Raw genomic sequence first — 27,416 nt, 5'->3', positions numbered from 1 at the left:
ATGCATACAATGCCTCAATATATATGTGTCAATAAATTAAATGTCATTTTGACTGATGGTTTTTCAAACCTAACATTTTTCAAGATGACATCATTCTGAAGTACTGTGCAAAGAATGGCCCACATTCGCCCTTAGGGGGTGCTACAGGCCATGCCCAAATATCCCATTTTCAGGTAAAAAAATTTCTAATTTTGTACATTGATACTACAGGCTAACAGTAACCCCTAAACCAGTAATGGCCCACATTTGCCCTTAGGGGATGCAACAGGCCATACCAAAAATTCCCATTTTCTGTTCAAAAATATTCAAATTTGATACATTGATACTACAGGCCAACAGGAACCCACAAACAAAGAATGAACCACAGTCGCCCTTAGGGGGCGCTACAAGCCATGCCTAAATGTCCCATTTTCTGGTCAATTTTCTAATTGTGTACATTGATACTACAGGCCAACAGGAAACCCCACTCCAAGAATGGCCCACATTCACCCTTAGGGGGTGCTACAAGCCATGCCCAAATGTCCTATGTTCAAAGTGATGACATTTCCACCCCATTTTATTCAATTCTTCTGAAACTTAATATACATACCTCATTTCTCATTGGGAACAAAAAAGCCTCAAGGATCTATAAGGTACGGCATGATGGATTTTCCTGTACACTGAAAACCTTTCGTTTAGTATTAAGTCAGAAAGACATGTTTTTTGAATTCCTCCATTGGGAGGGTTTAATCCCAACTATCTACTGATCAATTTTAAATGATTTGCCATTTTTAGGAGGAATCGCATTGCTGCTTGCAGCTATATTTTCATCTTATTGCGCAGTTGAGTTTTTTTTAGACACACATAGTTTAAGATAACTTTAATATATGTGAATACACTCAACACCTGTGTTCCATCTGCGTTCTGTTTTACAATTTGTTGTGCAAGACTGTCACATTTATTTAGACACTGCTAGTTTAAAAATAATTTCAATATTTATTAATTCATCTCTAGACACTTGTGTTCTGTTTCACCATTTGTTGAGCTGCATTGAGTGTTTTCACAAATCGACATTTTGATGAAGTTCAGGTTGCAAAGAGGAATTGATGCTATTTAGGCCCATAGCTCACTATGCACATTATTCCCTGAACTCTTGTCAGTTTACCGTGCACATATTTAGGGTATTAAGGCACCTTTCTCCTTATTAAATGCATGCAGGACTTAAACATTTTAAAGTCCTTCATACTGTTGCACAAATTCTGTTGCTTGTATGAATTTAAACCATCACCTTTGTACACAGCCAGGGTAAACTGCACCTTATCTTTGTGTTTGGAAGCGTTTTGTGAATCAGATGCTGTTTTCTGTAGTCCTTCAAATAAACGCACTACACCTGTGAGACGCAGATTCCCTGAGCTTGTCCCATCAGTCAATTGCTCGCGCTGCTGTTGTCCAACACTCGTTTGGCCGAACAAATGGTATTTCACATAAGGCTGACATTTATGTGGATTTATAATAGAGACCCCTGGGCAACTGCCCAATCGGCCCGGTGGTTAATCCGTACCTGCCAGTTCTCATATTCTGCAAATAAATGCTCTAAATGACAATATTTTTATTTTGAATTTGGGAGAAATGTTATCAGTAATTTATAGAAAAAAACAGACATTTTCATTACTTTAACAAATACCTATAAATGGTAAATCCAGAGAAACTGATCATTTTTGCTGTGATCTCTTAATTTTTAACTGTATGATTTCCTTAAAGATGCTGGATATCTCAGCTGAAGAAAGAGTTGATGTCACTGATGTCAAAACTGATGGAGAGAGAAGACAGGTTACAGGTTAAACATTCATTTCATCCTTAAAGTTGAGATTGTAATTTTTTAAATGATGTGACGAATGGTACAGATGTGATTGTGTTGTGTTCGTCAGGAGCTGGAAAAGGTTTCCTGTCAATCTTCAGTGTGTGTGACTGATGGGACCTACACAGAATGTCTGGATTCAGTGTGGAGCGGCAGAGATCAGTCCACACCACAGCGACTGCTGGACAAACTCTCTGAACAGAGATCCAGAGACACACAGGACTCACAGCTCACTTTACTCTGTTCTACTGACGGTAATCAGGGTGATCAAACCTCCACAGAGTCTCTGACTTCTGTCTGTAACACTGGAGAACAGCAGATGCTGCAGATACCAGTGAAGAATGAAGTGAAGCTGGAGGAGATAAAAGAAGAAAACACGCTAGAGGAACAACACAATTATTATGATGATGATGATCAAACCTCCACAGAGTCTCTGGCTTCTGTCTGTAAAGTTGAGGAACAACAGATACCTGTGAAGATTGAAGTGAAGCTGGAGGAGATAAATGAAGAAAACACAGCAGAGGAACAACAAAGAGAAGGAGAAGATGATGATGATCAAACCTCCACAGAGTGTCAGACAACTCTCTGTAATGCTGGAAAACAGCAGATGCTGCAGATACCATTGAAGATGAAGATGTGTTCAGTGAAGCTTCTGGACTGCAGGAACCTGATGAAGATGAGAGGAGATACCAGTGCAGAGAAGCAACAGTGTGATGATGATGATTTTATTCCTTTTGGTATGTTTCTTATTATATTGTGTGATCCGTTCACAAGTGGATCTAGTTGCATTCAGATTTCAAAGGGAAAGTTTCTGATTTCAGGATGGAATACATCAGTCATTAATCAGTTTAGTACAGCATGATTAAAAAGTGCAGAAATGTAAGAAAAAGAAAATGCACCATGTCTTTTAATTAGAGGGCCAAGCACCAATGGTGCTCTAATCCTAATGTTTTTGTACTGACTTTTTCTTATTCTTTTTTCTGCCTTAAGTGTTTTTTTCAGCAAAAAGTCCTAGATACAACAAACTTATGGGGCTTTTCCACTGCCCAGTACAACTCGACTCTGCTTGCTTTTGGGGGGTTTTCCACTGTGGATAGTACCTGGTACCGGTTTTAGTACCACCTCGGTCAATGTTCCAAGCGAGCCGTGCCGATTCTACATGTGACCTCAAAACCCTGCAGATCACTGATTGGTCAGAGAGAATCGTCACTACAAGTGTCACTGCATTTGCTACACGGGACATCAACCCGCTAGTTTTAAAGTTGGCTACAGCAATAGCAGTATCATTTGTTCACTCGACTTTCAAATTGTAAAAAGAAATGGCTGTGCGCAAAACCACGTTGTGTTCAATAAACGAGGTGCAGACCTTCCTCTCATTAGCGACAAACGAAACGACGCAAAATGGAAAAAGTCTTTCAGGAAGTGTCTCAGCTGTTGGCCACACACGGCTACCACCAGACTACAGAACCATCAAGGAAAAGTGGAAGTGGTTCGACCACATTGATGCTATCTAGCGAGCAATGGGAGGAAGAGTACCTTGGACTCAGTCATGGCGTTGTTGGAGTCCACGATGGAGGATGGCACATTAACTCCATATTCTGCTTGAAAGCTTCACTTAACTGCAGTGGAAAAGCAAGCTTAAGAAAAGTAAACCGAGAGAGCGTAGAGTCAAACCGTAACGTGCAGTGGAAAAGTGCCAAAAAGAAAAAAAAGCACAGACAATCATTGTAAAAGTAATCCATATGACTCCAGTGGTTAATTTAATCTCTTATAAAGCAATTCATTAATTTGGGTGAGAAACATATAAATATAAATATTTAAGTCCTTTTCACTATATGTGTTTACAGTGCATCCGGAAAGTATTCACAGCGCTTCACTTTTTCCACATTTTGTTATGTTACAGCCTTATTCCAAAAATGATTAAATTCATAATTTTCCTCAAAATACTACAAGCAATACCCCATAATGACAATGTAAAAGAAGTTTGTTGTAAATCTTTGCAAATGTATTAATAATAAAAAAACTTAAAATATCCCATGTACATCAGTATTCACAGCCTTTGCTCAATACTTTGTTGAAGCACCTTTGGCAGCAATTACAGCCTCAAGTCTTTTTGTGTATGATGCTACAAGCTTGGCACACCTATTTTTGGGCAGTTTCTCCCATTCTTCTTTGCAGGACCTTTCAAGCTCCATGAGGTTGGATGGGGAGCGTCGGTGCACAGCCATTTTTAGATCTCTCCAGAGATCAATCGGGTTCAAGTCTGGGCTCTAGCTGGGCCACTCAAGGACATTCACAGAGTTGTCCCGTAGCCACTCCTTTGTTATCTTGGCTGTGTGCTTAGGTTCATCGTCCAACAGGACAGCGACCCTTCGCCCCAGTCTTGCCATTCAGGCCGAAGAGTTCAATCTTTGTTTCATTAGACCAGAGAATTTTGTTTCTCGTGGTCTGAGAGTCCTTCAGGTGCCTTTTGGCAAACTCCAGACAGACTGTCATTTGCCTTTTACTGAGGAGTGGCTTCTGTCTGGCCACTCTACCATACAGGCCTCATTGGCGGAGTGCTTCAGAGATGGTTGTTCTTCTAGAAGTTTCTCCTCTCTCCACATAGAAATGCTGGAGCTCTGTCAGAGTGACCACAGGGTTCTTGGTCACCTCCCTGACAAAGGCCCTTCTCCCCCGATCGCTCAGTTTGGCCGGACAGCCAGCTCTAGGAAGAGTCCTGGTGGTTCCAAACTTCCATTTCCACAATCCTGTCTCGGAGGTCATCAGACAATTCCTTTGACTCCATGGCTTGGTTTGTGCTCTGACATGCACTGTTAACTGTGGGACCTTATATAGACAGGTGTGTGCCTTTCCAAATCATGTCCAATCAACTGCACCTGAGCTAAATTTTGAGTGTCATGGCAAAGATTTGGAATACTTTTTTAAATGTTTTTTTTAAAGCATATAACTGTTAATTAGAAGGTTGCTGGTTCAATCCCCACAGTCACCACCATTGTGTCCTTGAGCAAGGCACTTAACTCCAGGTTGCTCTGGGGGGATTGTCCCTGTAATAGGTGCACTGTAAGTCGCTTTGGATAAAAGCGTCTGCCAAATGCATAAATGTAAATGTAAATAACATCCATTTATTCACATTTGATAATCCTGTTTGAAAATAGATTATCCATCGGCACATTTCAAGAAATCAAAGGTTTCGAGTCTTGACAGGTTTTGGTTTTTACAACCAGTGTAGGGGGAAATGCGATAAAAGTAACACGTTTCACGTAATCAGATTACTTTTTCAAGTAACTCAATATTTTTTATTTTAGACCATAATATCTGAGTTGCATTTAAAAAAATATATATAACGCGTTGCTTTTGTACACCTCTACTGTTCCTGTGTTGCAAGAAATCAGGAGTACAAATGTGCATAAAATCAGTAAACGCATTTAGGCGGAGGGATTATAAGACTAGTCTTCCACTGTGCACAACATGATACACTGGGTGAAATACTCGCTCAGTTCATTGACTTATGCTGCCGACCTGCTCTGTGAGACAGCTCCCCGTAAGTAGGAGAATAGGATGAGAAAAGCTGACTCTGGATCAGTGGCTCAGAGCAACGTTCTACATCTATTGTGTATGCAGAGAAGACGTCTTAATTTCTAAAAAGGTACATTTTTGTTTTATAATAAACATGTAGTTTGATTCATGAAACAAAAAATTTGTATGACATTTTTTTAGCAATAAAAATTATTTCATTCAAGTTGTATCAACTTGCACCTTTGAAGTTGTGGAGTCTGTACTCACCGTGGATCAACTCAAAACACTGAGAAAAATAATTTATTCATCAGACTATACTGGAAGCACTGTGTGTTTTGCGCTGTAGTTTCAACAGAGCTGGCTCATAAGAATCATTCATTTGTGTTCAACTTCATGTTGTCTTTCTGTGACTGAGGCTAATTCAATCTAAACCATAATCATGAAATGCAGTTACTGTATTAAATTAAATTGGTGTCTTAAAAACATGTCTTTAACATTTGTCCCTCTTATTGTGTTTTAGACCTGATGAAGGTGAACGAGGATATTCAAGAGCTGAATGAAGTGGATGAGAAATTTCAGAAAGTTCATATTTTCAAAACTGGAGAAAATTATTTGAGTTGTTCAAAGACTAAAAAGAATTGCCCATCAAAAAAGTCTCAAAGAACTGCCAAAAATACTTTCACCTGCTCTCAGTGTGGAAAATATTTTACATATAAATTTCATCTTAAAACACACATGAGAGTTCACACAGGAGAGAGACCTTACACATGCCATCAGTGTGGAAAAAGTTTAACATCTGTAGGCCATTTTAAAGATCATCTCCACTGTCACTCTGGGGAAAGGCCATTTGAAAGTGATCAGTGTGGTAAAACATTTGTTGTGGATACAAACTTAAGAAAACACCTGAAAACTCACACAAATGAGAAGCCTTACAAGTGCTCACACTGTGGAAAGAGTTTCTCTCAGTCACAACACCTGAATAAACATGAGAGAATTCACACTGGAGAAAAATCTTACAAGTGCTCACACTGTGGAAAGAGTTTGACTCGATCACACGACCTGAAAATACATGAGAGAATTCACACTGGAGAAAAACCTTACAAGTGCTCACACTGTGGAAAGAGTTTCAGTCAGTCAGAACACCTGAAAATACATGAGAGAATTCACACTGGAGAAAAACCTTACAAGTGCTCAACCTGTGGGAAGACTTTCACTTGCATACAAAACCTGAAAAGACACAAGAGAATTCACACTGGAGAAAAATCTTACAAGTGCTCACACTGTGGAAAGAGTTTGACTCGATCACACGACCTGAAAATACATGAGAGAATTCACACTGGAGAAAAACCTTACAAGTGCTCATACTGTGGAAAGAGTTTCTCTCAGTCACCACACCTGAAAACACATGAGAGAATTCACACTGGAGAAAAACCTTACAAGTGCTCACACTGTGGAAAGAGTTTGACTCGATTACACGACCTGAAAATACATGAGAGAATTCACACTGGAGAAAAACCTTACAAGTGCTCACACTGTGGAAAGAGTTTCACAAACTCGCCAACCCTGAAAACACACGAGAGAATTCACACTGGAGAAAAACCTTACAAGTGCTCAAACTGGAAAAACATTGATGTACTTGGCAGACGCTTTTATCCAAAGTGACTTACAGTGCACACAGTGGTGGTGGCTGTGGGAATCAAGCCATCAACCTTCTGCTTACTATTTCTGTGCTTTAGCCAACTACACGACTACCGCGCCACAAACCCTGAAAATACATGACCCCCCCATCTGCTGGCAGGTCATCCCTGTCTACCTGGATGAGGGAGGGGACAAGGGGAAGGAAACCAAGTTTGTCTCACACTTTGAAAAGACTTTCACTCAGCCACAAAACCAAAATATTTATGAGAGAATCCATACCGGAGAGAAACCACACCAATGCTCTTCATGTGGGAAGAATTTCAGCCAATTAAGTAATCTACATACACATGGAAAGATTTGCCTAAGCAGTAGAGGTTAAAAGAATAAAATAAAACAAACTTTTATCTTCCTCATTTTCTCAAGCGGTATGTCCGTCTCTGCACACATTGCAACAAAATCCTTGAGATGGACTCTCGATTTTAGATGGTCATAAAAGGAATATAAAATAAAAATAAAACAAACTTTTATGCGTGAAGCAGATCTAATGGTGCAGTTTTCAGGGTGTGTCGCCCGGTGTCAAGTGTCAAGTGTCAACACATTCAAAATATATATTAAAATGAACAAATGTCTATTTTTCCAGCTTGTTGTATTAGTATTTATTTATCACCTCTTATTTATTTCGGATACAGTTCCTATATATTGTTATTTACACAGGGCAAATATACCATTTATCTAAATCTACATTTATTACGCTTCGTATTTTAATGGGGATATAATTTATGACAGCTGACAGTTACGTGAACAAACAAGGTTTAAACATCAACTGTAACAAAATAAAAATAAAACTGAAACGGATGGCTTTTTAACACATCTGTGTACAAATATGAAGGCTGTCATTGGATAAATACAGGTAAACTTAATATTATGTGACTACGAAGAGCTTACTAACTACTAGTTAAGTCTTGTCTTAAGAACAGTTGGTGCAACCAAATTAAGCACCGACTTAGTTACAAACTAAATAGTAGTTACTAATCCCTCAGTGTGAACTTTACGTGTGAAATTAAGTGAGACCTTATACACAGTTGGTGCAACCCTACCCAGACACACACATACTGAATATAATGAAAAGATTGTGAATACGTTTTTTAGAACTTTTATCCCGCAGTCCAGTAGGTGGCGGTAAAGCATCAAGAGCTGGTTTGCAAACCGCCAATGACTCCGAAGAAGAAGAACTTATTTCGGTGTGGCGGGAATGCACCTATCGTTTGTTTGCCAACAAGTTAAGTTTGTTAAACCGCCATTAAACACCAAAAAAAGAAGAGGAACTTATTTCGGTACGTGCTCAATCTTGTATGTATATTTTTCGATGTGTCTTTTTCTCTCTTTAACACTGGTAGGATGGCGTTATCAACTTTTTGTGTGTGTGTGTGCGCGCGCGTGTTTGCGTGTGCGTTTTTTTTACAGGAATATAATTTTAAGCGGTATATGGATGAACTTAATCCTGGAATTGCGAACAAACATAGTGACCAATAAACCAAATGTAATTTTGACTGATGGTTTTTCAAACCTACATGCTTCAAGATGACATAACTATGTTGCTTGAGAAAGCCAACATATTGTTATGTTACATAAACTTATTATTATTATTATTAATAATACTATTTTTCTGAGATTAAAATTTCAACAGCCTTGCCTCCAAGAGAAGTTTATGAACTACTAGTTAAATCTTGTCTTAAGAACAGGTGGTGCAACTAATATATTATTTATTTTTATTATAAATTATCCTCCCTGCTCAGGAGGGGTGATGTAAATCACAAAAAAAACTGAAAAAGAACTCCTAAGAGAGAAGAGCGCTTGTGACAGTAGAAAAAATAACTTTATTATTGATCTGTTTCTCACCACTTCTCATTTACTTCCATTGAATGGATCAACAGAGCTTAGATATTCTTCTAAATGTCTTCATTCAATTTCTACAGAAGAAAGTCATACACATCTGGAACTGCATGAGGGTGAGGAAATTATCAAATATCCCTTTAACATTCACTTATTTGTACAATGCATAAAATGAAGTCTTAGGACAAAGTGAAAATTTTAGTGAATGTCGTATGTGGAATAATGACATGGAGAGCTTCAATAATTTTCAAGTAATTGCATATATTTCATATTTTTGAAGTGATCTTGTTTTATTGTTATCATCGAGTTCCAGTCTTGGTTCAAGGTTCGGCCTTTCTCAAGCCAACATCAAAGTCTGTCTTGACAAACTTTTTTTTTCTAGTTCTGAAGTACTATGCAAAGAATGGCTCACATTCGCCCATAGGGGGGCGATACAGGCCACACCCAAAAGTCCCATTTTCAAAATTATTTCATTTCCACCCCAGTTGTCCAATTCTTCTGAAACTTGGTGTACATGCCTCATTTCTCATGGGGAACAAAAGCCTCAAGGACCCATAATTTCCACCATGATAGATTTTCCTGTACAGTGAAAATTTGGGAAAACCGACAAAATTCTTCTAAACCATAGCTCCAATTGACTTGAAATTTGGTTCCCATGTGTAGAATTGATGTCTTTCAATTTGTTACTTAGTAAAAATTAATACAACACAAAATGGCTGAAAGGGGCGTATTTATGTAAATGTCCACATTGCCTCAATATATATGGGTCAATAAATCAAATGTCATTTTGACTGATGGTTTTTCAAACCTAACATTTTTCAAGATGACATCATTCTGAAGTACTGTGCAAAAAATGGCCCACATTCGCCCTTAGGGGGCGCTACAGGCCATGCCCAAAACTCCCATTTTCAAAGTGATGATATTTCCACCCCATTTGTCCAATTCTTCTGAAACTTGGTGTACATGCCTCATTTCTCATTGGGAACAAAAAAGCCTCAAGGATCTATAAGGTACGGCATGATGGATTTTCCTGTACACTGAAAACCTTTCGTTTAGGATTAAGACAGAAAGACATGTTTTTTGGATTCCTCCATTGGGAGGGTTTAATCCCAACCATCTTCTGATCAATTTTAAATGATTTGCCATTTTTAGGAGGAATCGCATTGCTGCTTGCAGCTATATTTTCATCTTATTGCGCAGTTGAATTTATTTTTAGACACTGTGCTAAGTTTAAGATAACTTTAATATATGTGAATACACTCAACACCTGTGTTCCATCTGCGTTCTGTTTTACAATTCGTTATGCAAGACTGTCACATTTTTTTAGACACTGCTAATTTTTACAAATAATTTCAATATTTATTAATGCATCTCTAGACACTTGTGTTCGGTTTCACCATTTGTTGCGGTGCATTGAGGGTTTTCACAAATCACAAATCGACATTTTGATGAAGTTCAGGTTGCAAAGAGGAATTGATGCTATTTAGGCTCATAGCTCACTATGCACATTATTCCCTGAACTCTTGTCAGTTTACCGTGCACATATTTGGGGTATTAAGGCACCTTTCTCATCATTAAATGCATGCAGGACTTAAACATTTTAAAGTCCTTTATACTGTTGCACGAATTCTGTTGCTTATATGTATTTAAACCATCAGCTTTGTACACAGCCAGGGTAAACTGCACCTTATCTTTGTGTTTGGAAGCGTTTTGTGAATCAGATGCTGTTTTCTGTAGTCCTTCAAATAAACGCACTGCACCTGTGAGACGCAGATTCCCTGAGCTTGTCCCATCAGTCACTTGCTCGCGCTGCTGTTGTCCAACACTCGTTTGGCCGAACAAATGTTATTTCACATAAGGCTGACATTTATGTGGATTTATAATAGAGACCCCTGGGCAACTGCCCAATCAGCCCGGTGGTTAATCCGTACCTGCCAGTTGTCATTTTCTGCAAATAAATGCTCTAAATGACAATATTTTTATTTTGAATTTGGGAGAAATGTTATCAGTAATTTATAGAATAAAACTGACATTTTCATTACTGAAACAAATACCTATAAATGGTAAATCCAGAGAAACTGATCATTTTTGCTGTGATCTCTTAATTTTTAACTGTATGATTTCCTTAAAGATGCTGGATATCTCAGCTGAAGAAAGCGGTGATGTCACTGAAGTCAAAACTGATGGAGAGAGACGACAGGTTACAGGTTAAACATTCATTTCATCCTTAAAGTTGAGATTGTAATTTTTTAAATGATGTGATGAATGGTACAGATGTGATTGTGTTGTGTTTGTCAGGAGCTGGAAAAGGTTTCCTGTCAATCTTCAGTGTGTGTGACTGATGGGATCTCCACAGAATGTCAGGATTCAGTGTGGAGCGGCAGAGATCAGTCCACACCACAGCGACTGCTGGACAAACTCTCTGAACAGAGATCCAGATACACACAGGACTCACAGCTCACTTTACTCTGTTCTACAGCTGGTAATCAGGGTGATCAAACCTCCACAGAGTCTCTGACTTCTGTCTGTAACACTGGAGAACAGCAGATGCTGCAGATACCAGTGAAGACTGAAGTGAAGCTGGAGGAGATAAAATACGAAAACACAGCAGAGGAACAACAGAGAGAAGAAGATGATGATGATGATGATGATCAAACCTCCACAGAGTCTCTGGCTTCTGTCTGTAAAGTTGAGGAACAGCAGATACCTGTGAAGATTGAAGTGAAGCTGGAGGAGATAAAATACGAAAACACAGCAGAGGAACAACAAAGAGAAGGAGAAGATGATGATGATCAAACCTCCACAGAGTGTCAGACAACTCTCTGTAACGCTGGAAAACAACAGATGCTGCAGATACCATTGAAGATGAAGATGTGTTCAGTGAAGCTGCTGGACTGCAGGAACCTGATGAAGATGAGAGGAGAATCCACAGCAGTGAAACAACAGAGCGATGATGATGATTTTATTCCTTTTGGTATGTTTCTTATTATATTGTGTGATCTAGTTGCATTCAGATTTCAAAGGGAAAGTCTCTGATTTCAGGATGGAATACATCAGTCATTAATCAGTTTAGTACAGCATAATTAAAAAGTGCAGAAACAAAAGAAAAAGAAAATGCTAAAAACTGTCGCACCATGTCTTTTAATTAGGGGGCCAAGCACCAAAGGTGCTCTAATCCTAATGTTTTTGTACTGATTTTTTCTTATTCTTTTTTCTGCCTTGAAAGTGTTTTTTCAGCAAAAACCATAAGTCCTAGATATAACAAACTTATGGGGCTTTTCCACTGCCCAGTACAACTCGACTCTGCTCGCTTTTGGGGGTTTTCCACTGTGGATAGTACCTGGTACCGGATTCTTTTTTTAGTACCACCTCGGTCGAGGTTCCAAGCGAGCCGTGCCGATACTACATGTGATGTCAAAACCCTGCAGATCACTGATTGGTCAGAGATAGGGCTGTCGCGGTTAAGAAATTTCCCTTGCGTTTATTATGGGTGGCTCAATAGCGCGATATGCGGTATTACCGCCTTTTTTAAAATTTTTTTTTTTTTTTAACAAACCTAATTTATCCTGATTTTACTGCATACAAAGCTCTATTGTTGAGTTATATATTGTTGCTTTGTAACTGACAGAGAGACACGTTTTAAAACATTTCTGTTTATTGTTAAATGCCAAACAGCAACAAGAACATGCCTTTTCCAATTAAAAAAATGAAAGAAATCAAAGAGTTCTAAAGTATCACATGAAAACAAGTAGCCTAATAAGAAAATGCCTTTTTCTAATTTGAAAACGAAAGAATTCTAAAAGTAGGCTATCACATGAAAACAATGTGTAGGCCTAAGTGAAAATACAGAGAATAAACTTAAGCCTTAACGAATGTGATTTAGATCTGGGTTATCATGTCCTTGTTTCTCGCTAGGAAAACCAACATATTAACCTTATGTGGTTTCAGGGAGGATCGCGTGGGGGTAACAATATTCCCCGCGGCACTGAAAACCCTTTCCGACGGTGTGCTCGTTGCACAAATACACATGTATTTGCGCGCGACTTTGGAGAGCAGCGGAAATCTAGACTGATTATCGCGCCACCAGGACAGTGGATTCGCGTTGGAGTCGATGCACACCTCATGCAGATAGCGCGTGAGCTCGTTATCTGCTCGCGCTCTCTTGGGTATGGGCGCTGACGCGGAGGTTGTCCGTGACTTCAGCAGGTCTCCAAGAGTCTTTTTCTTTGCTGCAGGTGGCACTACCGCTTGCCCTTCGTCTCCAACCTCTGACGCACGGGCAGCGGTCTCTTCGTCCTCCACTCCCACCATCTCTTCGATGAGTGCGGATTTTGTCTCCGTGTCATTGATATGATCCCCCTATATCGAGGATCTAAACAACACGCCTTTGCCAAAGGTTTTTGTAAGGCAGCTGGTTCATACTTCCCATGTAGAACACCACACATTTTGTGCTTTATGTCCGATGTTAAGGTGGTATCCTCGGATGATGGTTTAAGCATATCTTCTGTCAGGAGTTTCAGGACGGGTTTGACTGAAGACACTGTAACGTAGCTCTCGCCAGACAGCAGATCTGTAAATTCAGCTGCGGGTTTCAGTGCTGCGTTCACGGACTCAAGGACAGCGATGTCCTGCCAGCTTGGATTTAGATGTTGATGTCTCCGGTCATCCAAAACTCTTCTGATAGCCGGGATTTGCTCTAAAACCCTTTCCACCATTTTCTGTTTGGTGCCCCATCTCGTAGCGCAGTCCTGAACAGAGTATTGGCCGTTAAATCATTGAATAGAAATTAGCCAAGGACATCATCTACTAATTAGCCTCCCAAAATAAATTATAGACTAGGCTACATTTTAAATTATTTATTCGTTTCAATATAGGCTATTTTTACTAAACAAAAAATACATTTAAAATATCCCGACTGCAAAATAATGCATATTAATTAGACTAAATGTGCACAAACATTTTATGGACGTTAAATCGAGCTGAAGTTAACCTAAATATGTTTTTTTTCTTCAATATATCTTACCTTTTGAAATAATTTTCGTTTCAAAATATTTATTTTAAACGAAAAATACATTAAATCCAGCAACAGACAAGTATTGTAACAGTAGGCTATTTTGTTCAATTTGTATAATTTCATTTTTATTTATTGGCTAATAACATGATCAATAAGTTAGCAAATAGTTTAAATTTGATAACTTACCAGTATGAGGCCATGCTGAGGAATTTGAAGTTCAGCTTGTGCTTTCGCTAGATCTCTTCTCTTCAACCAGCTTTGAGAAAATGTACTAACCAGTGTGTGACACAGGCCCATTGCTCGGGCTGTGCGGTCTTTGACGCTTGCCATTGCGTTTGTAACTGCCAAATGTAAATTGTGACCAAAGCAGTTCAGCCACGGCCAGTTCAACTTTTTGACTGCTGCAACTATGTTGGCCCCATTGTCTGTAGTGATACAGGCCAGCTTCTTCTCATCCAGGGACCACTCTTCAAATGTGTGCCGGAGATCATCCGAAATATTGTCGGACGTGTGGTTTTCGGGCATGAACACTGTTTCGAGGCAACGTGATTTCAGAATCCATTCTATGCTGAGATAATGAACCGTTAGACTCATATAAGGAGTCATATTGACACTTGACCACATATCGGTTGTGGCAGAAAAGTATTCGACATTCATAAGCTCGTTTTTAATCGATGTCTTTACCGTGCTGTACATTTTTGGCACAGCAGTTTCTGAAAAGTAGGTTTTGCCCGGCAACTCGTACTGCTTGTCAAATTTTTGAATCATTGACTTGAATGCAGGTTTCTCCACAGTGTTGAATGGAACCATCTCCTGAACTAGATACTGGGTAACAGCGGCTGTAAGGCATTTATGCCTGTTACTTTCACGGCTGTATTTTACAGATTTCCCAAAGGCTTCAGCTACTCCTAACTGTCGGCTGGTACTGGTCTCGGCTGTTCTTTTTGATGTTGCTCCGCGACCTGATGCTTGAGGGGCCAGCTGTGCATTAATGGCTGGATGACAGTTAGCGAGATGACACCTCAAATTAGATGTATTGCCGCGTGTCACAGGAACCTTTTTGCCGCAAATTTTGCATATCGGCTCATCTAAATTCGCTGGCTCGCCCTTTTCATTGGGTTGAAAGCCGAAATGTTCCCAAACTGGCGACGTGACATTAGGTTTTGGGACGAGAGCGACTGCCATCGTTTCAGTAGGCCTATTCAAAATAAACGAAACACCAGATAGAGCTACAATGGTTCATGGGAAAATGTCGTAGGCCTAACACTCTTGCATAATTATTAATTTATTTAACATTAAATGCACAGTGACAAATTGTAAAACAAAAAGGCCACAGCCTTATGGAAGAAAGAAAAAAAAACTGAACACTGCGATTGCCGCGGTTTCTGCGGTTGCTTTCCTTCCTCTGCGGTTGGCTGGTCAATAGCGCGGTATTACAATATTGCGGTTATCGCGACAGCCCTAGTCAGAGAGGATCGTCACTACAAGTGTCACTGGATTTGCTACACGGGACATCAACCCGCTAGTTTTAAAGTTGGCTACAGCGATAGCAGTATCATTTGTTCACTCGACTTTCAAATTGTAAAAAGAAATGGCTGTGCGCAAAACCACGTCGTGTTCAATAAACGAGGTGCAGACATTCCTCTCATTAGCGACAAACGAAACAATGCAAAATGGAAAAAGTCTTTCAGGAAGTGTTTCAGCTGTTGACCACACACGGCTACCACCAGACTACAGAACCATCAAGGAAAAGTGGAAGTGGTTCGACCACATTGACGCTATCTAGACCGGCGAGCAATGGGAGGAAGAGTACCTTGGACTCAGTCATGGCGTTGTTGGAGTCCACGATGGAGGATGGCACATTAACTCTATATTCTGCTTGAAAGCTAAACTTAACTGCAGTGGAAAAGCAAGCTTAAGAAAAGTAAACCGAGAGAGCGTAGAGTCAAACCGTAACATGCAGTGGAAAAGTGCCAAAAAGAAAAAAAAAGCACAGACAATCATTGTAAAAGTAATCCATATGACTCCAGTGGTTAATTTAATCTCTTATAAAGCAATTCATTAATTTGGGTGAGAAACTTATAAATATTTAAGTCCTTTTCACTATATGTGTTTACAGTGCATCCGGAAAGTATTCACAGCGCTTCACTTTTTCCACATTTTGTTATGTTACAGCCTTATTCCAAAATTGTATTAAATTCATAATTTTCCTCAAAATACTACAAGCAATACCCCATAATGACAACGTAAAAGAAGTTTGTTTTAAATCTTTGCAAATGTATTAATAATAAAAAAACTTAAAATATCCCATGTACATAAGTATTCACAGCCTTTGCTCAATACTTTGTTGAAGCACCTTTGGCAGCAATTACAGCCTCAAGTCTTTTTGTGTATGATGCTACAAGCTTGGCACACCTATTTTTGGGCAGTTTCTCCCATTCTTCTTTGCAGGACCTTTCAAGCTCCATCAGGTTGGATGGGGAGTGTCGGTGCACAGCCATTTTTAGATCTCTCCAGAGATCAATCGGGTTCAGGTCTGGGCTCTAGCTGGGCCACTCAAGGACATTCGCAGAGTTGTCCCGTAACCACTCCTTTGTTATCTTGGCTGTGTGCTTGGGTTCATCGTCCAACAGGACAATGACCCTTCGCCCCAGTCTTGCCATTCAGGCCAAAGAGTTCAATCTTTGTTTCATCAGACCAGAGAATTTTGTTTCTCGTGGTCTGAGAGTCCTTCAGGTGCCTTTTGGCAAACTCCAGACAGACTGTCATGTGCCTTTTACTGAGGAGTGGCTTCTGTCTGGCCACTCTACCATACAGGCCTCATTGGCGGAGTGCTTCAGAGATGGTTGTTCTTCTAGAAGTTTCTCCTCTCTCCACATAGAAACGCTGGAGCTCTGTCAGAGTGACCATCGGGTTCTTGGTCACCTCCCTGACTAAGGCCCTTCTCCCCTGATCGCTCAGTTTGGCCAGACAGCCAGCTCTAGGCAGAGTCCTGGTGGTTCCAAACTTCTTCCATTTCCACAATCCTGTCTCGGAGGTCTACAGACAATTCCTTTGACTCAATGGCTCGGTTTGTGCTCTGACATGCACTGTTAACTGTGGGACCTTATATAGACAGGTGTGTGCCTTTCCAAATCATGTCCAATCAACTGAATTTACCACAGGTGGACTCCAATCAAGTTGTAGAAACATCTGATGATCAGTGGAAACAGGATGCACCTGAGCTCAATTTTGAGTGTCATGGCAAAGATTTGGAATACTTGTGTAAATGTAATTTTTTTTTTAAAAAAAGCACATAACTGTTAATTAGAAGGTTGCTGGTTCAATCCCCACAGTCACCCCACCACATTGTCCCTGTAATGAGTGCACTGTAAGTCGCTTTGGATAAAAGCGTCTGCCAAATGTATAAATGTAAATGAATAGCCGCACTGTGTGCAGATGCCCTTTATAGCTGGGGGAAAAATAATCAATGTTATTCAGCTTTGGGGCAACATAGGTTAATAGCAAATATTTACTACTAATAAAATACTAGACAGATAACTAATAACAAAGCATGTAATCTACAGTTTTGATTTGCATGGCATATCATGTAAAACTCAAAAGCATGTATTGAGACTAATATTATACAAATTATATTCGTCTAATTCATGGAGTAGAAAATTGCAATTCTTATTAAAAATATTTTATAATATTTAATTTTCAGCTTCCATGAAGAATAATTCTGTTCACGTTTTCTTAAATTTTTATTGCGTGTCATCTTATCGGATTACTTTTTCAAGTAATGCAATATTTTTTATTTTAGACCATAATATCTGAGTTACATTTTTTTTTTAAATTAACGCGTTGCTTTTGTACACCTCTACAGTTCCTGTGTTTTGCGGGAAATTAGGAGTACAAATGTGCAAAAAATCAGTAAACGCATTTAGGTGGAGGGATTATAAGACTAGTCTTCCACTGTCCACAACATGATACACTGGGTGAAATACTCGCTCAGTTCATTGACTTATGCTGCCGACCTGCTCTGTGAGACAGCTCCCCGTAAGTAGGAGAATAGGATGAGAAAAGCTGACTCTGGATTAGTGGCTCAGAGCAACGTACTACATCTATTGCGTACGCAGAGAAGACGTCTTCATTTCTAAAAAGATACAACATTTTTGTTTTATAATAAACATGTAGTTTGATTCATGAAATAAAACATTTTTATGACATTTTGGTAGCAATACAAATTATTTCATTCAAGTTGTATCAACTTGCACCTTGAAGTTGTGGTGTCTGTACTCACCGTGGATCAACTCAAAACAAGCGTGCACTGAGAAAAATAATTTATTCATCAGACTATACTGGAAGCACTGTGTGTTTTGCACTGTAGTTTCAACAGAGCTGGCTCATAAGAATCATTCATTTGTGTTCAACTTCATGTTGTCTTTCCGTGACTGAGGCTAATTCAATCTAAATAACCATAATCATGAAATGCAGTTACTGTATTAAATTAAATTGGTGTAATATATAAAAAATATTATAAAAATGTACTTTTTGCTATTTAATTAGTGTTCAATTTAATGTCTTTTTTTAACATTTGTCCCTCTTATTGTGTTTTAGACCTGATGAAGGTGAACGGGGAAATTCAAGAGCTGAATGACTTGGATGAGAAATTTCAGAAACGTCATATTTTCAAAACTGGAGAAAATTATTTGAGTTGTTCAAAGACTAAAAAGAATTGCCCACCAAAAAATTCTCAAAGAACTGCCAAAAATACTTTCACCTGCTCTCGGTGTGGAAAGACTTTTACATATAAATGTAATCTTAAAACACACCTGAAAACTCACACAAATGAGAAGCCTTACAAGTGCTCAACCTGTGGAAAGAGTTTCACGAAGTCACAACACCTGAAAATACATGAGAGAATTCACACTGGAGAAAAACCTTACAAGTGCTCACACTGTGGAAAGAGTTTCACTCGATCACACGACCTGAAAATACACAAGAGAATTCACACTGGAGAAAACCCTTACAAGTGCTCACACTGTGGAAAGAGTTTCACTCGATCACATGACCTGAAAATACACAAGAGAATTCACACTGGAGAAAAACCTTACAAGTGCTCACACTGTGGAAAGAGTTTCACTCAGTCACACAACCTGAAAATGCACAAGAGACTTCACACTGGAGAAAAACCTTACAAATGCTCACACTGTGGAAAGAGTTTCACTCAGCCACAAAACCTGAAAAGACATGAGAGAATTCACAATGGAGAGAAACCTTACAAGTGCTCACACTGGAAAAACATTGATGTACTTGGCAGACGCTTTTATCCAAAGTGACTTACAGTGCACACAGTGGTGGTGGCTGTGGGGAATCAAGCCGTCAACCTTCTGCTTACTATTTCTGTGCTTTAGCCCACTACGCGCCCACCGCACCACAAACCCATCTGTCTACCTGGATGAGGGAGGGGACAAGGGGAAGGAAACCAAGTTTGTCTCACACTTTGAAAAGACTTTCACTCAGCCACAAAACCAAAATATATATGAGAGAATCCATACCAATGCTCTTCATGTGGGAAGAATTTCAGCCAATTAAGTAATCTACATACACATGGAAAGATCTGCCTAAGTAGTAGAGGTCTGCAGGGGTCTTAAAATTAAACCTGACCCGTACCCGAGATGTGTGGTCCGAGCCTTCCCAGCCCGAATGATACCGTTAGATTTTATTCCCCCACCCAAATCCGAAATTGCTTAATATCTAATCGAGATTGTGATCTTTGAAAGATTAATTGTTCAGCTCTATTGGCAGCTAATCTTGCACACCAACAGCTCTTAGGTCCCAGTATGGTGTCCTGCATCTGCAAAACCTCTTCCCCCATTTTATTGATAAGATAAATAATACAATATTTTGTTAAACTGATTATTTCAACTGTATATTGTCTTGCCTGATGTGTGTTAACATACTTTTGATGTCATTATTAAAGCCCATCATTCATAATTTGAGGTTGTGTCCAGTGTTTGAATTGACTAAATCTAAGACTACAGATCCCATCAAGCCTTGCTCACTTTACACCCATGTATGTAATTGTGAAAGATTGAACCCTCAACTCCTGTTAGATGAAATACACAACAGAACACACCCTTCAACCATGACATCATCCAGAGTATAATGCCTCAGAGATCCTTCTAAGCTTTGCTTCCAGTGACAGTATGCACCACGTGTAATTGCAGCCCTGCGTCTCCCAGGTGTAGCCTCGTTGTCCAAGGAAGTAATGTACTTACCTGAACTTTGGCCATACAATCTCCATCTTGCTGGACGAGCCAAGATTTCTCGGTGTTCCAACGAGTATACTGACGGATCTGAAGGAGGCCGCTGAGCAATCCGCGTCTCACCCTTTTTCCTGCAGAAATGAAGATGATTTCTCTTCCTTCAGCCGAGTCGACTTGGCCGATATGTCCGTCAACCCTCAGAGAATCCCTCCACTACGTTGGAGTTTACCCCGGTGGACGAGAGGGTCACCTCCCTACGCCTACGGGTTGTGGGGGGGGGACTCTGACTGTTGTCTGTTTATATGCACCGAACAGCAGTTCAGAGTATTCGGCCTTCTTGGAGACCCTGAATAGAGTCCTGAATAGGGCCCCAGTAGTGGACTCCATAGTGATGCTGGGTGACTTCAACGCACACGTGGGAAATGACAGGGACACCTGGAAAGGCGTGATTGGGAGGAACGGCCTCCCCGATCTGAACTCAAGTGGATGTTTGTTATTAGACTTCTGTGCTAGTCATGGATTATCTATAACAAACATCATGTTCGAACATAAGGATGCTCATAAGTTTACGTGGTATCAGAGCACCCTAGGCCAAAGGTCGATGATCGATTTTGTAATCGTGTCGTCGGATCCGAGGCCATATGTTTTGGACACTCGGGTGAAGAGAGGAGCAGAGCTGTCAACCGATCACCATCTGGTGGTGAGTTGGGTCAGGGGGTGGGGAAAGACTCTGGACAGACCTGGGAAGCCCAAGCGAGTAGTGCAGGTGAACTGGGAACGTTTGGAGGAGGTCCCTGTCCGCGAGATCTTCAACTCACACCTCCGGCGGAGCTTTTCAGGCATCCCTGCGGAGGTTGGGGACATTGAACTGGAATGGGCAATGTTCAAAGCTTCCATTGCCGAAGCCGCGGTGGAGAGCTGCCGCAAGGGGTGGTAACCCTCGAACACCGTGGTGGACACTGGTGGTCAGGGAAGCCGCCCGACTGAAGAAAGAGGCCTTCCGGGATTTGTTTTCCCGGAGGTCTCCGGTGGCAGTTGCAAGGTACCGACAGGCCCGAAGGGCCTCGGCCGTGAGGGAGGCAAAGCAGTGGGTGTGGGAAAAGTTCGGAGAAGCCATGGAGAAGGACTTTCGGTCCGCACCAAAGTGCTTCTTGAAAACCGTCCGCCACCTTATTAGGGGGAAACGGGGAACCATCCAAGCTGTATACAGCAAAGATGGGATGCTGTTGACCTCAACCGAGGAGGGTATTGGCCGGTGGAAGGAACACTTTGAAGAACTCCTAAATCCCAACACGTCCTCTATACTAGAGGCTGAGCCGGAGGCTGATGGGGGATCAGATTCTATTTCCCTGGGGGAGGTCACTGAGGTAGTCAAACAACTCCGCAGTGGCAAAGCCCCGGATTGATGAGATCCAACCAGAAATGCTGAAAGCTTTGGATGTGGAGGGGTGTCATGAATGACATGCCTCTTCAACATTGCGTGGAAATCCTCTGCAACTCCTCCGTGCCTAAGGAGTGGCAGAATGGGGTGGTGGTTCCCCTCTTCATAAAGGAGGATCAGAGAGTGTGTGCCAACTACAGGGGTATCACACTTCTCAGCCTCCCTGGTAACGTTTACTCCAAGGTGCTAGAGAGGAGGGTTCGGCCGATTGTCGAACCTCGGATTGAAGAGGTACAATGCGGTTTTAGTCCTGGCCGTGGAACGACGGACCATATTTTTACTCACGCAAGGATCCTGGAGGGGGCCTGGGAGTATGCCCATCCGGTCTACATGTGTTTTGTGGATCTGGAGAAGGCGTATGAACGGATCCCCCGGGAGAGACTGTGGGAGGTGCTGCGGGAGTACGGGGTGAGGGGGTCCCTTCTTAGGGCGATCCAATCCCTGTACGTCCAAAGCGAGAGCTTTGTCCGGGTCCTCGGCACGAAGTCGAGTTCATTCCATGTGGGGGTTGGTCTCCGCCAAGGCTGCGCTTTGTCACCAATCCTGTTTGTGATATTCATGGACAAGATATCGAGGCGTAGTCGGGGTGGGGAAGGTGTGCTGTTCGGTGGGCTGGGGATCTCATCGCTGCTTTTTGCAGATGATGTTGTCTTCATGTCATCATCGGTCCGTGACCTTCAGCTCTCACTGGATCGCTTGGCAGTCGAGTGTGAAGGATGTGAGGATTAGCACCTCTAAATCTGAGGCCATGGTTCCCAACAGGAAACCGATGGAGTGCGTACTCCAGGTAGGGAATGAGGTATTGCCCCAAGTGAAGGAGTTCAAGTGCCTCGGGGTCTTGTTCACGAGTGAGGGGACAATGGAGCAGGAGGTTGGCCGGAGAATCGGGGCAGCGGGGGCGGTATTGCACTCGCTCAATCGCACCGTTTTCATGAAAAGAGAGCTGAGCTGAAAGGCAAAGCTCTCGATCTACCGGTCAATTTATGTTCTTACCCTCACCTATGGTCATGAAGGCTGGGTCATGACCGAAAGAACTACAGGTGAAACTCAAAAAATTAGAATATCGTGCAAAAGTTCATTAATTTCAGTAATTCAACTTAAAAGGTGAAACTAATATATTATATAGACTCATTACAAGCAAAGTAAGATATTTCAAGCCTTTATTTGATATAATTTTGATGATTATGGCTTACAGCTTATGAAAACCCCAAATTCAGAATCTCAGAAAATTAGAATATTGTGAAAAGGTTCAGTATTGTAGGCTCAAAGTGTCACACTCTAATCAGCTAAACACCTGCAAAGGGTTCCTGAGCCTTTAAATGGTCTCTCAGTCTGGTTCAGTTGAATTCACAATCATGGGGAAGACTGCTGACCTGACAGTTGTGCAGAAAACCATCATTGACACCCTCCACAAGGAGGGAAAGCCTCAAAAGGTAATTGCAAAAGAAGTTGGATGTTCTCAAAGTGCTGTATCAAAGCACATTAATAGAAAGTTAAGTGGAAGGGAAAAGTGTGGAAGAAAAAGGTGCACAAGCAGCAGGGATGACCGTAGCCTGGAGAGGATTGTCAGGAAAAGGCCATTCAAATGTGTGGGGAGCTTCACAAGGAGTGGACTGAGGCTGGAGTTACTGCATCAAGAGCCACCACACACAGACGGGTCCTGGACATGGGCTTCAAATGTCAAACGTCTTACCTGGGCTAAAGAAAAAAGAACTGGTCTGTTGCTCAGTGGTCCAAAGTCCTCTTTTCTGATGAGAGCAAAGTTTGCATCTCATTTGGAAACCAAGGTCCCAGAGTCTGGAGGAAGAATGGAGAGGCACACAATCCAAGATGCTTGAAGTCCAGTGTGAAGTTTCCACAGTCTGTGTTGGTTTGGGGAGCCATGTCATCGGCTGGTGTTGGTCCACTGTGCTTTATTAAGTCCAGAGTCAACGCAGCCGTCTACCGGGACATTTTAGAGCACTTCATGCTTCTTTCAGTAGACAAGCTTTATGGAGATGCTGACTTCATTTTCCAGCAGGACTTGGCACCTGCCCACACTGCCAAAAGTACCAAAACCTGGTTCAATGACCATGGTATTACTGTGCTTGATTGGCCAGCAAACTCGCCTGACCTGAACCCCATAGAGAATCTATGGGGCATTGCCAAGAGAAAGATGAGAGACATGAGACCAAACAATGCAGAAGAGCTGAAGGCCTCGATTGAAGCATCTTGGTCTTCCATAACATCTCAGCAGTGCCACAGGCTGATAGCATCCATGCCACGCCGCATTGAGGCAGTAATTAATGCAAAAGGGGCCCAAACCAAGTACTGAGTACATATGCATGATTATACTTTTCAGAGGGCCGACATTTCTGTATTTAAAATCCTTTTTTTTATTGATTTCATGTAATATTCTAATTTTCTGAGATTCTGAATTTGGGGTTTTCATAAGCTGTAAGCCATAATCATCAAAATTATATCAAATAAAGGCTTGAAATATCTTACTTTGTTTGTAATGAGTCTATATAATATATTAGTTTCACCTTTTAAGTTGAATTACTGAAATTAATGAACTTTTGCACGATATTCTAATTTTTCGAGTTTCACCTGTAGGTCGCGAGTACAAGTGGCCGAAATGGGCTTCCTCAGAAGGGTGGCGGGCTTCTCCCTTAGAGATAGGGTGAGGAGCTCAGTCATCCGTGAGGAGCTCGGAGTAGAGCCGCTGCTCCTTTGTGTAGAAAGGAGTCAGTTGAGGTGGTTTGGGCATCTGGTAAGGATGCCCCCTGGCCGCCTCCCTAGGGAGGTGTTTCAGGCACGTCCAGCTGGGAGGAGGCCTCGGGGAAGACCCAGGATTAGGTGGAGAGATTACATCTCCAAACTGGCCTGAAAACGCCTCGGGGTCACCCAGTCAGAGCTGGTTAATGTGGCTCGGGATAGGGAGCCACATTAACTGCCCCCTGGAGCAGCTGCCCCGCTACCCGACTTCGGATAAGCGGTTGAAGATGGATGGATGGATGGATTGTGTATCAAGTAGGGTTGCAGTGGTATACCGGTTTCATGGTATACCATGGTATGAAAATTGATGGTTTTCATATTATGTACATTTGCTAATCTATGGTATTGAGAAAAAAATGCAACCGGATGGAGAATCTCACCTGCACATGCGCATCTCATTTCCTCCTCGACTGCTTGTCAGACTCGTCAACTTAAGCAACACACACATGCAGTGCAGAAAATGTCAGAGAGAGGCGAGGGGGTCTGACTAAAGTGAGTGTGTGTTAAAGTATTTTGTTTCTCAACTGGTGGTCTATTCGGACTGGGTCGTGGACAGCAGGGAAATAACAATGCCATGGTTCTTGCCCCGGGTTCTCCCATTGAAGATATTTCGGCAGCTGCCCAAGTGATACCCTATTCAGGTCTGTAGATTTAATGATAATCTCGCAATCAGGTAAAGGCTTCTCATCTGCACTTTCGCACGAGTGTAACGAGCTCGCGATCATAATCTGCTCTTCTCTCTGGCGCGTGCAACAACCGGGCTTCCTTTGATATTTCGGAGCACAGACCTCAAAACTGATGTGACCAATTTAAATTCTAGTGAGACTTTTCTAGTTTAAAGCGTTACGGAGGAAGTCAAGTCAAATCTCTCAAACAGAAGGCACCCCTGACATGCCAAACAGCACTGAGGAGAAAAATTAAATATACATCATTATACATATACATCGATTTTTCATGAGTAAAAGTAACTGTTATATTTTGACACAATTTTATAGTTTCATGTGAAATAAACTAAAGGTAGAATCTATTAGACCTCATTTTATATCAACAGTGGCATTTTTAGTTCAAGTTTCAAGATGTGTTTCATCTAGTATATTTAGTTTTTCATAAATACCATCATTTGTTATTATTATTACTATTATTTAAGACTAGCTACACTGCCCTAACCATGGTAACAAGGGGCCTTTCCTCCTGTGTAATATGTATGTTCTGTTTTAACATTATGTTAGAAATTAGGAAACAAATGGGATAATAAAGGGCTCATATAAGTAAATATGCTCATCAATTTTTAAAAGGGGGGGAGAAAAAACGTCTTGTTGCTTTAGTTGACGTCAACAACAAAAATCATGTCAGTTGATACATGTCCTTGTACTTGAAAACCATGAATCAAACTATGCAACATAAAAGGAAATGTGACCCAGGATATATTAAAAACAGGTTATGGTTTTTCTATGGTGGGTCGCCACTTGATTGACTCTTTTGAATGAATCATTTCAGGTAATTGACTCTTTTGACTCTTTACCACTTAATGGCACAATTGATTCAATTCACAGGTTACAGACTAGTTCGGTTGGCTCGCCATCAGAGGTGGGTAGTAACGCGTTACATTTACTCTGTTACATTTACTTGAGTAACGTTTTGGGGAAAATGTACTTTAAGAGTATGTCTAAAAGTGGGTACTTTTACTCTCACTCAAGTAAATTTCTAATACATACTTCTTTACAATGTGTGGCGTTACTGTCATTACATTATTGGGTTTAATTTGAATTAATGTGTAATTTATTGAGAGATTATTGAATGGAACATTTATGAGAGCTGAAGTTTACAGCTGCGCGTGATGAGACTGTCAAGGTGCAGAAACGTCAATAAATAAAACTTCATTCTGTTTGTCATTTTTAATATAAACTGTGTGTTAATATAAAGAGTAAACAAGTTTGATCAAATAAAGAGTACATTTTAAAATGTATCTGTATGTTTTGTCTATATGTAATATTAATCAAGTAATGATTTGTCAAAAAGTAATTTACTACATTCAGAATCAAATAAAGCATTGCAGGAGTGAAGGAAGCAGTGAACTCCCAGCTCATACGTCTTCCCCGTGGTGGATTGTGGGAAATGATAATTCACCCTCATGCAACCCCAGATGTGAATGAATTTCTCAGCTCTGTAGGTCCATACAATGCAAGTGAATGGGTGGCAACATTTTAAAGCTAAACAAACAAACAAACATAAATCAGCATAAAAGTAATCCATAAGACTCTAGTGGTTAAATCAGTATCTTCAGAAGCGATGTGATAGGTGTGGATGAGAAACAGAGAAATCAATTTCACATTCTTCTTGTGTTTTTGGTGTTTCACATTCTGCGAGGGGCACGGGAAAATCGCTCTCGAATTCGGTCAGCAGCAAATGTCCCCAGTGTGAAAACCACCTTAGATTGCAGTGCTTTCCAGATAAAAATATATAAAACGGACATCTCAGAGATGTACATGTGCTATCTGGGGATGGAATTTCTCACAAAAGAGAAAAGGACACTTCAGGAAGGTCTTTGTATTAATTGAGAAAACATGTTTGTGCATGTGGATTTACAGTACTGTGCAGAACTTTTAGACACTTCAGTAAAATAATGTAGAGTAAACAATGTTGTCCACCTTGATCATTTTTGACCGTGCCGCCCCTTCAGCTATGGTGCTGCCCGAGGCAACCACCTAATTCTCCTGTGACTAGTAACGGCCTTGTATGTAAGCATCAAAAGGTTCAGTGACCATCCAATGTTGTATGGGACTGCATGGGACAGGGCGCTCCTTCTGCTGACATGAGACACATGTAGCATATTTGGGACAGTTTAGTTCTCTGTTCAGTTAAATTTAAAATACATTTCTCTGTTGATCTCATTAAAAATGAGTTGTGATGCTGTGAATAAGGTGTGTTGTCTGATGTCACTAATGTAACTGTAATAAGGTTTTGATCATTTAAGCACCAGGGCCGGTTGCACCAGCTATACGGAAATTACGACTTAGCCTAGTTGTGACGTAAATGGGCACTTAGTCACAATTTTTTAGAACTTAT

At 40.9% G+C, this 27,416-nt stretch overlaps 1 protein-coding gene and 1 pseudogene across 1 annotated transcript in view; both read left to right on the top strand.

Moving 5' to 3' along the window:
• The window catches only part of LOC127618544 (zinc finger protein 493-like), a 162,339-nt pseudogene extending 155,348 nt beyond the window's left edge, over nucleotides 1-6,991 (top strand).
• LOC127618950 (uncharacterized) overlaps nucleotides 1-27,416 on the top strand; it is a 435,826-nt gene that overhangs the window by 97,190 nt on the left and 311,220 nt on the right. The window contains 1 exon segment of the mRNA XM_052091655.1: nucleotides 11,186-11,861. Coding sequence (XP_051947615.1) covers nucleotides 11,186-11,861 — 676 coding nt within the window.

The sequence above is a fragment of the Xyrauchen texanus genome, chromosome 25 (assembly GCF_025860055.1).
Source record: "Xyrauchen texanus isolate HMW12.3.18 chromosome 25, RBS_HiC_50CHRs, whole genome shotgun sequence".
NCBI classification, from domain to species: Eukaryota; Metazoa; Chordata; class Actinopteri; order Cypriniformes; family Catostomidae; genus Xyrauchen; species Xyrauchen texanus.
Note: the sequence above shows the minus strand (reverse complement) of the source record. Positions and strands in the feature narration are given on the sequence as shown.